Below are 14,330 nucleotides of genomic sequence, written 5' to 3' on the forward strand. Positions count from 1 at the left end.
ATCTGAATACCGGTGGCATAACTTCTAGCATCACAGCAACACACAAGCCCCCACAGTATGACAAACTGACAGACACAAGGCTTTGAATATAAGTGACAAATTCTCCAACCAGTGTTTCTGTCTGAGAGATAAATGTAACTAAAACCTCTGTATCTCTAAAGCCTTGATATTGTGAATAGTTGTCATATACCTGGAATAAGAATAAGCATTTTATATTGAAAAAGGGTTAAGTATTTTTTTTTTAATCATATAATCTAACTCTCTTATACTTCATAAAGGTTAAAAGATTCCACTGGAGTGACTAAGCAACTGTGTTGCAATGCTAAACCTAGAATCTCTATCCCACCCTTTCTCCTACTTCTACATCCAGGACTATGAGGTCCTAATCATCTCAGGACAGGAAACCATCTAGGGAGGAATATGTTCTACCACCCAGCACATTCAGTCTCCCATTACTTCCTTTAAATGGAATTCCCCTTAAGCCTGGGTGAACTCTCTAGTAGCCTCAAGTCATTTGGAACCTTTCTTGTGTATGCCAGCTCCTCAAATTTCATCTTACAGGTTTTGTAAAGTTCAACTGAAGTAACTGGTAAGTATCTATCTACTTACCTATCTCCTTCTCTCTCTCTCTCTCCCTCTGTTGTGTGTAGATAGATAGATAGATAGATAGATAGATAGATAGATAGATAGATAGATAGATAGATAGATAGATAGATAGATACATAGATAGATAGATAGATGATAGATAGATAGATAGATAGATAGATAGATAGATAGATAGATAGATAGATAGATAGATAGATATAGATAGATATATATATGTAGAGAAAGAGTATATATATACATACTTTCTGTTTGTGACAGTGTAGACAATCATCTTTAACAAATATTTACAAAATACCTACTTTCTTCCTCAGACTCTGCTGGGCATGGGCATAAACAGTGAGCATGAAAGCAAAGACCTGATTCAGGAAAGAACTTGGCTGTTTTTAGAAACAAAAAGAAAGGACAAAGTTATATTACTGAAGAGTTGTGTTGGGGAAGACTATGAGCATATGAGTGTGTCATTGTGTGTGTCTGTGTGTAGAGATATATACCGATGATTTTGGAAACTCATTTCAGTAACTTCGCTGAAAGCTGGCCCAGCAGGCCTGAGTTAGCTCAGTAGAAGACCAGGCTGATTCCAGCTGCTGGCCTATAGAGGCCCCTGCTTTCTAACAAGGTCACTTGCTCAACCAAGGAACTTCCATTGTTCCCTAGTCACGTTGATGGTCTTTGGTTTCCTGTCCCTGTGGTTCATGTGTCAAATCTGACCTGCTGCCTGTTTTTATATTATAGCAAGCTAAGAATGTTTTTCTTACATTTCTAGATGGTTGGAAGAATCAATTGGAGAGTAACATTTCATAAAACATTTGACATATGTGATGTTAACTATATGAAATTCAAATTTCAGTGGACATAAAGTTTTTTTTTTAATTCCAGCTGTGATCATTTATTTAGGTAGTATACATGGCTACTTTTGCACTACAAAAATGGAGTTGAGTTGTTATGACACAGACTATGTGGTCCACAAGCCTAAAATATTTAAGAAAATTTGCCCACTCCTGGTACAGGGCTTTATAGGAGTGGGGGAGTCCTTCTCTACCTTGGTGAGAACAATCCAAATATGCACACCTTTCAGCGGGATCATGAGAGCTCAGAGGAGGGTGGGCTCCCTGTTACTTTTTGGCTTGTCAGTTTTTCTCCAATGAATCCCATTTTATATGTGCAGAGCTTATAGTAGTAGAGCATATATGCACACCTCATTTGCAGAACACTGTGTTTGTGACAGACAATGAATGAGTGAGAGTTTGATTGATACAACCATGAGATGTGGTTGGAGATATTTGTTGTTGTTGTTGTTAGGCACATCAAGTTGATTCCACTCATAAGAACTCCACGTACAACAGAATGAAACATTGCCTGGTCCTGAGCAATCCTCACAATTCTTGCTTTGTTTGAGCCCATTGTTGCAGTCACTGTGTCAATCGACCTCTTTGAGGGTCTTCCCCTTTTTCACTGACTCTCTACTTTGCCAAGGATGATGTTTTTCTCCAGAGTCTCATTCTCCATGATGACATGTCCAAACTACATGAAACGAAGTCTAACCATCCTGGCTTCTAAGGTGCATTCTGGCTATACAGATGTGTTTGTTCTATTGACAGTCCATAGCATATTCAATATGCTTCACCAACACCAACATTAAAGGCATCATTTCTTCTTGATCTTCTTTACTTATTGTCCTGCTTTCACATACATATAAGGTGATTGAAAATACCATGGCTTGGTGTTAGACACTCCTTAGTCCTCAAGATAACACCTTTTCTTTATAACACTTTAAAGAAGTCTTTTGCAGCAGATTTGCACAATGCAATATGTCATTTGAATTCTTGACTGCTGCTTCCGTAGGCACTGATTGTGGATTCGAGTTAAATGAAATCATTTACAACTTCAATATTTTCTCCACTTATCATGTTGCTTATTAGTCTAGTTGTGAGGGTTTTGGTTTATTATTATTATTATTGATGTGTTATCCATACTAAAGCTGTAGTCTTTGATCTTCATCAGTAAGTGATTCAAGTTCTCTTCACTTTTAGCAATCAAGTGTGTGTTATCTGCATATTGCAGGTTGTTAGTGAGTCTTCCTCCAAACCTGATGCCATGTTCTTCTTCATATAGTACAGTTTCTTGAATTATCTGCTCAGCATGCAGATAGAATAAGTATGGTGAAAAGATACAACCCTGACACACACCTTTTCTAATTTTAAACCATGCAGTATCACATTCTTCTGTTAGAACAACTGCCTCTTGGTCTGTTTAAAGGCTTTACACGAGAATAATTAAATATTCTGCAATTTCCATTCATTGCAATGTCATCCACAATTTGTTATGGAGATGTATATTATGGAATTTTTGTGGAGGTGTTAAGAGGGACCAAATCAAAAACCAATTTTGGGGGGATTTAGAGATTTTATTTTATTCCAAGAGAATTCGGAAGCTACCTAAAGTCTATGTACAACAGAAGGGAATGATCTGATTTTCTTTGTTTAAAGAGTCACTTGAGCTCTGGCATGGAGGGCAGTCTGTTGTGAGGTAAGGAGGGACCCAATTAAGACACCATCACAGTGATCCATGGGAAAAAAAGATGATTTGAACTAGGGTGGAGGCAGTGTAGATAGGAGAAGCTTAACCAAAGTTTCTTTAACAAGTATTTCATTTCTGATTGATCAGTGGGAACAAGTAGTTCATAAGCTCAGTTAAGTAATTATGAGGCAAAAAAATGAATTTCGAAGATCTATGTCTGACGTTGTCATAGACACACAAGTGAGCATCCATGAGTCATATCTAAGTCATATGAAGAAGGATTATTAATTGCAGTGAGCCATTTTCCTGAACACAAAGAGCAAAGGCATTTCTTTAACCACGGGTGTTTTCTAGGATAACAGGATTCAGGTAAAATTCAACATTGTCAGGTGAAATATATATGTATTCCTCTAAGTGTAAGTCTAATATAAATACCTCTACAACACTCTACTTCAAGATCTTATCAGTACTGACCAAAGGTTTACTTGAGCCCACAGTGAAAATGTGAATGAAAGCAAAACAGCAAGTCAGGGCAATATTTCACTATTAAATAAAAAGAATAGCAATTGATACTTAAGTCTTTATTTTCTTTCCCAAGATGCTTCAAATATAAACCTGGGTACCTATATTTTTTTTAATTAACTTTTATTGAGCTTCAAGTGAACGTTTACAAATCAAGTCAGAGTGTCACATATAAGTTTATATACACCTTACTCCGTACTCCCACTTGCTCTCCCCCTAATGAGTCAGCCCTTCCAGTCTCTCCTTTCTTGACAATTTTGCCGGCTTCCCTCTCTCTCTATCCTCCCATCCCCCCTCCAGACAGGAGATGCCAACACAGTCTCAATTGTCCACCTAATATAATTAGCTCACTCTTCTTCAGCATCTCTTTCCTACCCACTGTCCAGTCTCTTTCATGTCTAAAGAGTTGTCTTCGGGGATGGTTTCTGTCCTGTGCCAACAGAAGGTTTGGGGACCATGACCGCCGGGATTCCTCTAGTCTCAGTCAGACCATTAAGTCTGGTCTTTTTATGAGAATTTGGGGTCTGCATCCCTCTGATCTCCTGCTCCCTCAGGGGTTCTCTGTTGTGCTCCCTGTCAGGGCAGTCATCGATTGTGGCCGGGCACCAACTAGTTCTTCTGGTCTCAGGATGATGTAGGTCTCTGGTTCATGTGGCCCTTTCTGTCTCTTGGGCTCTTAGTTGTCGTGTGACCTTGTGTTCTTCATTCTCCTTTGCTCCAGGTGGGTTGAGACCAAATGATGCATCTTAGATGGCCGCTTGTTAGCATTTAAGACCCCAGACGCCACATTTCAAAGTGGGATGCAGAATGTTTTCATAATAGAATTATTTTGCCAATTGACTTAGAAGTCCCCTCAAACCATGGTCCCCAGACCCCGGCCCTTGCTCCGCTGACCTTTGAAGCATTCATTTTATCCCGGAAATGTCTTTGCTTTTGGTCCAGTCCAATTGAGCTGACCTTCCATGTATTAAGTGTTTTCCTTCCCTTCACCTAAAGCAGTTCTTATCTACTAATTAATCAGTAAAAAACCCTCTCCCTCTCTCCCTCCCTCCCCGCCTCGTAACCACAAAAGTATGTGTTCTTCTCACACATTTATACTATTTCTCAAGATCTTATAATAGTGGTCTTATACAATATTTGTCCTTTTGCCTCTGACTCATTTCGCTCAGCATAATGCCTTCCAGGTTCCTCCATGTTATGAAATGTTTCACAGATTCCTCACTGTTCTTTATCGATGGGTAGTATTCCATTGTGTGAATATACCACAATCTATTTACCCATTCATCCGTTGCTGGACACCTTGGTTGCTTCCAGCTTTTTGCTATTGTAAACAGAGCTGCAATAAACATGGGTGTGCATATATCTGTTTGTATGAAGGCTCTTGTATCTCTAGGGTATATTCCGAGGAGTGGGATTTCTGGGTTGTATGGTAGTTCTATTTCTAACTGTTTAAGATAACGCCAGATAGATTTCCAAAGTGGTTGTACCATTTTACATTCCCACCAGCAGTGTATAAGAGTTCCAATCTCTCCGCAGCCTCTCCAACATTTATTGTTTTGTGTTTTTTGGATTAATGCCAGCCTTGTTGGAGCGAAATGGAATCTCATCGTGGTTTTAATTTGCATTTCTCTAATGGCTAATGACCGAAAGCATTTTCTCATGTATCTGTTAGCTGACTGAATATCTTCTTTAGTGAAGTGTGTGTTCATATCCTTTGCCCACTTCTTGTTTGGATTGTTTGTCTTTTTGTGGTTGAGTTTTGACAGAATCATATAGATTTTAGAGATCAGGCGCTGGTCGGAGATGTCATAGCTGAAAATTCTTTCCCAGTCTGTAGGTGGTCTTTTTACTCTTTTGGTGAAGTCTTTAGATGAGCATAGGTGTTTGATTTTTAGGAGCTCCCAGTTATCTGGTTTCTCTTCAGCATTTTTGGTAATGTTTTGTATTCTGTTTATGCCTTGTATTCTGGCTCCTAATGTTGTCCGTATTTTTTCTTCCGTGATCTTTATCGTTTTAGTCTTTATGTTTAGGTCTTTGATCCACTTGGAGTTAGTTTTTGTGGGTGGTGTGAGGTATGGGTCCTGTTTCATTTTTTTGCAAACGGGTATCCAGTTATGCCAGCACCATTTGTTAAAAAGACTATCTTTTCCCCAATTAACTGACACTGGGCCTTTGTCAAATATCAGCTGCTCATATGTGGATGGATTTATATCTGGGTTCTCAATTCTGTTCCACTGGTCTATGTGCCTGTTGTTGTACCAATACCAGGCTGTTTTGACTACGGTGGCTGTATAATAGGTTCTGAAATCAGGTAGAGTGAGACCTCCCACTTTCTTCTTCTTTTTCAGTAATGCTTTGCTTATCCGGGGCTTCTTTCCCTTCCATATGAAGTTGGTGATTTGTTTCTCTATCACCTTAAAAGATGACTTTGGAACTCGGATCGAAAGTGCATTGTATGTATAGATGGCTTTTGGTAGAATAGACATTTTTACTATGTTAAGTCTTCCTATCCATGAGCAAGGTATGTTTTTCCACTTGAGTATGTCCTTTTTAATTTCTTGTAGTAGAGCTTTGTAGTTTTCTTTGTATAGGTCTTTTACATCTTTGGTAAGATTTATTCCTAAGTATTTTATCTTCTTGGGGGCTACTGTGAATGGTATTGATTTGGTTATTTCCTCTTTGATGTTCTTTTTGTTGATGTAGAGGAATCCAAGTGATTTTTGTATATTTATCTCATAACCTGAGACTCTGCCAAACTCTTCTATTAGTTTCAGTAGTTTTCTGGAGGATTCCTTAGGGTTTTCTGTGTAAAAGATCATGTCATCTGCAAATAGAGATAATTTTACTTATTCCTTGCCAATCCGGATGCCCTTTATTTCTTTGTCTAGCCTAATTGCTCTGGCTAGGACTTCTAGCACAATGTTGAAAAAGAGCAGTGATAAAGGGCATCCTTGTCTGGTCCCCGTTCTCAAGGGAAATGCTTTCAGGCTCTCTCCATTTAGAGTGATGTGGGCTGTTGGCTTTGCATACATGTCCTTTATTATGCTGAGGAATTTTCCTTCAATTCCTATTTTGGCGAGAGTTTTTATCATAAATGGGTGTTGGACTTTGTCAAATGCCTTTTCTGCATCAGTTGATAAGATCATGTGGTTTTTGTCTTTTGTTTTATTTATGTGGTGGATTACATTAATGGTTTTTCTAATATTAAACCAGCCTTGCATTAGTCTGAAACCTATCTGCATCGTAGGAACACGCCTCTACTGATGGATGGTGACTGCGCATGAGGTGCATTGGACAGGAACCAAATCTGGGTCTCCTGCATGGAAGGTGAGAATTCTACCACTGAACCACCACTGTCCCAATGTAAAAAATAGCTATCAGTTTTTGAGCTCCTACTGTGTGCTGGCCATCCATGTCACATATTTTAATTAGCTCATTTAGTCCTCACAAGAACCCTACAGTATTTATGGTTATCATCCTCATAGAGTTGAGTAAACTGAAGCCTAGAGAGATTAAGTGCAAAGTCACAGCCTGGTGAGTGTAAGAGCTAGAAAATAAGAAAGTGTAGGTGCAGAGAAGGGTAAGTCTCTTTGGATGTCAGGAAAAGAAGGATCACACTGGGAAGATGGGCTGAAATTTACCTTTTTTTTTTTTAAACAGTCCAGCAAGGATAAACTACGCTTTGTCATTTAAACATTTAAACATTATGCACTAAAAAATAAAAATTTTACATTATGCACTAGAGGGCGCTAAACACAAGTTGTGACTTTAAAACTGTTTTGCTAATGCAGTTCTCACAGTGCTGCAAGACATATAATCAGTATTGGATTCAAGCCAAAAAGGGCCCTCCCAGAAACAGAGTATGACAAGGTTTATGATAGTTGAAGAGCTGTGTTTCTAGTGCCTCAAAAAAACAAACAAACAAAAAAACGGTTTACATTGAGCAATTCATAAATTCTTTCTTCTTGATACTGAATGCTGTTCCAAGTGCCTTTTAGCTACAAAGTTAATATTTTTCTTTGCTTTTTCTGCCTGCTAAGTGGGGAAGGCAAAGGCTGGGGTAACCGGGATGAAAACAAATTTTTAAAAATTGCACTGAGATAGATTTTCTTGTTTTATTTATGTGGTGGATTACGTCAATGGTTTTTCTAATATTAAACCAGCCTTGCATAAAAAAAAGAAAAAAATTGCATACCTGGTATAAATCCCACTTGGTCGGGGTGAATTATTTTTTTGATATGTTATTGAATTCTATTGGCTAGAATTTTGTTGAGGATTTTTGCATCTATGTTCATGAGGGATATACGTCTGTAATTTTCTTTTTTTGTAATGTCTTTACCTGGTTTTGGTATCAGGGAGATGGTGGCTTCATAGAATGAGTTGGGTAGTATTCCGTCATTTTCTATGCTTTGAAATACCTTTAGTAGTAATGGTGTTAACTCTTCTCTGAAAGTTTGGTAGAACTCTGCTGTGAAGCCGTCCGGGCCAGGGCTTTTTTTTGTAGGTAGTTTTTTGATTACCGTTTCAATCTCTTTTTTTGTTATGGGTCTATTTAGTTGTTCTACTTCTGAATGTGTTAGTTTAGGTAGGTAGTGGTTTTCCAGGAATTCATCCATTTCTTCTAGGTTTCCAAATTTGTTAGAGCACAATTTTTCATAATAATCTGATATGATTCTTTTAATTTCAGTTGGGTCTGTTGTGATGTGGCCCTTCTCGTTTCTTATTCTGGTTATTTGTTTCCTTCCCTGTATTTCTTTAGTCAGTCTAGCCAATGGTTTATCAATTTTGTTAATTTTTTCAAAGAACCAGCTTTTGGCTTTGTTAATTGTTTTAATTGTTTGTCTGTTCTCTAATTCATTTAGTTCAGCTCAAATTTTTATTATTTGTTTTCTTCTGGTGCCTGATGGATTCTTCTGTTGCTCACTTTCTATTTGTTCAAGTTGTAGGGACAGTTCTCTGCTTTTGGCTCTTTCTTCTTTTTGTATGTCTGCATTTATCAATATAAATTGGCCTCTGAGCACTGCTTTTGCTGTGTCCCAGAAGTTTTGATAGGAAGTATTTTCATTCTCGTTGCTTTCTATGAATTTCCTTATTCCCTCCTTGATGTCTTCTGTACCCCAGTCTTTTTCAGGAGGGTATTGTTCAGTTTCCAAGTATTTGATTTCTCTTCCCTAGTTTTTCTGTTATTGATTTCTAGTTTTATTGCCTTGTGGTCTGAGAAGATGCTTTGTAATATTTCGATGTTTTGGACTCTGCAAAGGTTTGTTTTATGACCTAATATGTGGTCTATTCTAGAGAATGTTCCATGTGCGCTAGAAAAAAAAGTATATTTTGCAGCAGTTGGGTGGAGAGTTCTGTATAAGTCAATAAGGTCAAGTTGGTTGATTGTTGTAATTAGGTCTTCTGTGTCTCTATTGAGCTTCTTACTGGATGTCCTGTCCTTCTCCAAAAGTGGTGTGTTGAAGTCTCGTACTATAATTGTGGAGGTATCTATCTCACTTTTCAATTCTGTTACAATTTGATTTATGTATCTTGCAGCCCTGTCATTGGGTGCATAAATATTTAATATGGTTATGTCTTCCTGATCAATTGTCCCTTTTATCATTATATAGTGTCCTTCTTTATCCTTTGTGGTGGATTTAAGTCTAAAGTCTATTTTGTCAGAAATTAATACTCCTACTCCTCTTCTTTTTTGCTTATTGTTTGCTTGATAAATTTTTTTCCATCCTTTGAGTTTTAGTTTGTTTGTGTCTCTAAGTCTAAGGTGTGTCTCTTGTAGGCAGCATATAGATGGATCGTGTTTCTTTATCCAGTCTGTGACTCTCTGTCTCTTTATTGGTGCATTTAGTCCATTTACATTCAGCGTGATTATAGATAAATAAGTTTTTAGTGTTGTCATTTTGATGCCTTTTTATGGGTGTTGTTGACAATTTCATTTTTCCACTTACTTTTTTGTGCTGAGGCGTTTTTCTTAGTAAATTGTGAGATCCTCATTTTTATAGCGTTTGCCTTTATGTTTGTTGAGTCGTTACGTTTTTCTTGGCTTTTATCTTGAGTTATGGAGTTGTTATACCTCTTTGTGGTTACCTTAATATTTGCCCTTATATTTCTAAGTAAAAACCTAACTTGTATTGTTCTATATCACCTTGTATCACTCTCCGTATGGCAGTTCTATGCCACCTATATTTAGTCCCTCTTTTTGATTACTGTGATCTTTTACATATTGACTTCCATGATTCCCTGTTATGAGCATTTTTTTTTTAATTAATCTTAATTTGTTTTTGTGATTTCTCTATTTGAGTTGATATCAGGATGTTCTGTTTTGTGACCTTGTGTTGTGCTGGTATCTGATATTATTGGTTTTCTCACCAAACAATATCCTTTAGTATTTCTTGTAGCTTTGGTTTGGTTTTTGCAAATTCTCTAAGCTTGTGTTTATCTGTAAATACCTTAATTTCGCCTTCATATTTCAGAGAGAGTTTTGCTGGATATATGATCCTTGGCTGGCAGTTTTTCTCCTTCAGTGCTCTGTATATGTCATCCCTTTGCCTTCTTGCCTGCATGGTTTCTGCTGAGTAGTCTGAACTTATTGATTCTCCCTTGAAGGAGACCTCTCTTTTCTCCCTGGCTGCTTTTAAAATTTTCTCTTTATCTTTGGTTTTGGCGAGTTTGATGATAATATGTCTTGGTGTTTTTCTTTTTGGATCAATCTTAAATGGGGTTTGATGAGCATCTTGGATAGCTATCCTTTCGTCTTTCATGATGTCGGGGAAGTTTTCTGTCAGCAGATCTTCAACTATTTTCTCTGTGTTTTCTGTCCTCCCTCCCTGTTCTGGGACTCCAATCACATGCAAGTTATCCTTCTTGATAAGAGTCCCACATGATTCTTAGGGTTTCTTAATTTTTTTGTAATTCTTTTATCTGAATTTTTTTCAGCTATGTTGGTATTAATTCCCTGGTCCTCCAGATTTCCCACTCTGCATTCTAATTGCTTGAGTCTGCTCCTCTGACTTCCTATTGTGTTGTCTAATTCTGTAATTTTATTGTTAATCTTTTGGATTTCTACATGCTGTCTCTCTATGGATTCTTGCAACTTAGTAATTTTTCCACTATGTTCTTGAATAATCTTTTTTGAATTCTTCAACTGTTTTATCAGTGTGTTCCTTGGCTTTTTCTGCAGTTTGCCTTATTTCGTTTCTGATGTCCTGAAGCATTCTGTGAATTAGTTTTTTATATTCTGTATCTGATAATTCCAGGATTGTATCTTCATTTGGGAAAGATTTTGATTCTTTTGTTTGGGGGCTTGTAGAAGCTGTCATGGTCTGCTTCTTTATGTGGTTTGATATCGACTGCTGTCTCCGAGCCATCACTAAGATATATAAAAAAAAAAAAAGACCACTACTAAGATATATAGTAGTGGTTTATTCTATAATTGCTCACTGAGTCTTATCTTGTTTTGTTTTCTTTCAATATACGTGGATGGGCTACTAGACTGTGCTGTCTTGTTTGTTGTAGCCCTTGACTTACTTATGACCTATTACTAGCTGGTTTGGGCTGTTCCCAGATATATATGCCTGAGTCTATTCACTATTCTTGAGTAGAATCTGATTTGGGGTCATCAAGTGTGTGGTGCACCCTAACACCTCTCGACCTCGAGAAGTAGTGGTGATAGTTGTGTGTACCAGATTCTAGTAGCAGCTGGGGTTCACCCTCCAGGGGGGCAGGATGCTGACAGGCTTCCCCCAAATGTCAGTGAGGTAGGTGTGTCTCTATTCCTATAGCATCTTGGTGGGAGGGCACTGCAGCTGTACCTTAGGCCCACAATGCAAGTACCTCTACTGATTGGTAGATGTCACCCTCCTTAGACCCCCAACGCAAGAGGCTAGGTGGTCTGGGGGGAGCTTCAGCCCTCAGTTCCCTGTTGTGGGTCAGTTAGGGCTCGGTTGAATAAGCAGAGATATCAGACCTGGGAAACTTGTTTTTCCAGAAAATCTGCTAAAAAAAAATGCAGTCAGATCCCTATCAGAACTGCTTTTGGATTATAACCACCACCTTGTTCTCTGTAACTATGAAAGTCCGAGATTTGGATCATATATGCCTGGCTGTAGATGGTTCTGTGTTTTTAGCCCAATTAGGGATGGACTTTTGGTCCCTGAGTTTTTTGTGGTTCCTTCTCTCAGGCCGGAAGAATGGATTAGGAAAAGACCAAAAAAAAAAAGGGAGAGGGAAGCAAAGCCGTCGCAGAACCAGAGTCATTCTCCCTCTGGCTCAGGAAATTCCAATGTTAATGAAACCGCCTGGGAAGGGTGGGGGAGGGTTCAGAGAAATAGGAGAGTAGCACCTCAGAATATAGCCAAAGTTACTTATCTTGCTTGGAATGACTATTTTATCTGAGATTCCCGAGGGGCACGTCGCCTATGTGTTCTGGCTGTGTGGAGATTGCCCCCAAGGGTCTGGCCCGCTGAAGCCGTGGTCAAATCCTCCGCTGCCAGTCTAAAGCCCAGCATCAAGGTTCCCCTGCTGGGACGCTGCACTCCCGGCTCCAAAACCAGTCACTGCCTCCCGGGGACTTCTCCCACCAGCCGCGTGGCCACGCTGCCGGCGTGGACCAGCTGGGCCCCCTCCCAGGGTGTGTTCAGGGGGGTAGGGCTACTCCCCTTGTTTGCGCTGTCATGAGATTTTGAGTTCAGCTCCTCTGGGCCTAGATCTAATCCCGGCGCCAAGGTTACCTGACTGGGACCCTGGCTCCAGGCTCCGAAAACAGTCGCTGCTTCCCCATATTTGTTCGTTCTCCATCTCTAAATCTGTGTTTGTTGTTCAGGGTTTGTAGATTGTTATGTATGTGATCGATTCACTTGTTGTTCCGAGTCTTTGTTGCAAGAGGGATCCGAGGTAGCGTCTACCTAGTCCGCCATCTTGGCCCCACCTCCCTGGGTACCTGTATGTTTTTACATTCTTATTCTGTATTTGTTGGTCTTTTACAGCTCACAGACACATGAAAATCTTTAACACACCCAACAACTCCAAGACCATCACTGGATTCATCCTCCTGGGCTTCCGTTGCCCCAGGGAGGGTCAGATCCTCCTCTTTGTCCTCTTCTCTGTTGTCTACCTCATGACCGTTGTGGGGAATGGTTCCATCATCTGTGCTGTGCGCTGGGATCAGAGACTCCACACACCCATGTACATCCTACTCGTCAACTTCTCCTTCCTGGAGATTTGCTATGTCACCTCCACTGTCCCCAACATGTTGGCCAATTTCCTTTCTGAGACCAAAATCATCTCCTTCTCTGGGTGCTTTCTCCAATTCTACTTTTTCTTCTCCCTGGGTTCTACAGAAGGCTTTTTCTTGGTGGTTATGGCATTTGATAGATACCTTGCAATCTGCCGGCCTCTACACTATCCAACCATTATGACTGGATGTCTCTGCACCAATCTTGTGGTCAGTTGCTGGATATTTGGTTTCCTCTGGTTTTTGTTTCCTATTATCATCATTTCCCAAATGTCCTTTTGTGGATCCAGGATTATTGACCACTTCCTATGTGACCCAGGTCCTCTTCTAGCACTCACTTGCAAAAGAGCTCCTGTGATGGAGCTTGTCTTCTCCACCTTAAGTCCTCTGCCCCTCATTATTCTCCTTCTTTTCATCATGGAGTCCTACACCCTCGTCCTAAGAGCTGTACTAAGAGTCCCCTCAGCAGCTGGGAAAAGAAAAGCCTTCTCTACCTGTGGGTCTCATCTGGCTGTGGTTTCACTTTTCTATGGCTCAGTACTGGTCATGTATGGGAGTCTATCATCTCAGGAAGAAGATGGAATGCAGAAAATTGTGACCCTGTTTTATTCTGTCATGACCCCGCTCCTTAACCCAGTGATATACAGTCTTAGGAACAAAGATATGAAAAGATCCCTGCAGAAATTTCTGGGAATAAAAACACAGTGTTAATTGAAAAGACCCTTGAGCAATATTAAACTCATATTTAACCTCTTTTTCAGATTTAAAAAAGAAAAAAAACTGGTGTCATTCATGTAATTGTTCATCTTAGTATTGATTCAAAACCTTAGTCACTTGTGAGTCTGCTTCTACTGTTTCTTTCTTCTCTGGGTTTTTGAGCATTTAGTGCTATTTCTTAGCGTGCTTCATTTTTTTTTTTTTTTAAATGCAGGATATTGCATTTAAAAAATTCCGCAGACATTGTGTGTAGTAACCCAACCAAGAAAAGGTTTTCTTTCAGCAGGTAGATAGAGTAGAGGTAGATAGTTTTAATCCCACTTAAAAGTTATTTTTATGCATTTTAAAGATGGTCCATGTCAATTTTGATCTTTCTCCTGGGATATGGCCCTTACTCAGGAAAATGGCCTTCCCACGATCTCAACTGAAGCCTGTTCTGTGTACCAGGGCCTCTCCTGTTTAGTGTGCCCTGACTCCTATTTCACCCTGTGACTCCTGAAATCTCTGCTTATCTCTTCAGACTCTCGGTTTCTGTTTTCTGCTAGATTTTTTGAAGTCTCATCTCGCATATTAACAGCTTCAAAAAACAAACAAAACAAACAAACAAACCCAAACCCATTGAGTTGATTCCAAATCATGCAATCCCAGAGGTCAGAGTAGAACTGCCCCATAGGGTTTCCAAGTAGCAGCTAGTGGATTCGAATCACTGACCTTCATGTTATCAGCCAAGCTCTTA

At 39.3% G+C, this 14,330-nt stretch overlaps 1 protein-coding gene across 1 annotated transcript; it reads left to right on the forward strand.

Annotated features, from left to right (window-relative positions):
* Positions 1-12,469: 12,469 nt before the first annotated feature.
* On the forward strand, positions 12,470-13,588 carry LOC135232569 (olfactory receptor 11G2-like). Its single transcript, XM_064291972.1, has one exon. It carries the CDS (start codon positions 12,641-12,643, stop codon positions 13,586-13,588), a length of 948 nt encoding a protein of 315 aa, XP_064148042.1. The 5' UTR covers positions 12,470-12,640.
* The last annotated feature ends 742 nt before the right edge of the window (positions 13,589-14,330 follow it).

Source organism: Loxodonta africana, chromosome 10 (genome assembly GCF_030014295.1).
Source record: "Loxodonta africana isolate mLoxAfr1 chromosome 10, mLoxAfr1.hap2, whole genome shotgun sequence".
In the NCBI taxonomy this organism is placed as follows: domain Eukaryota; kingdom Metazoa; phylum Chordata; class Mammalia; order Proboscidea; family Elephantidae; genus Loxodonta; species Loxodonta africana.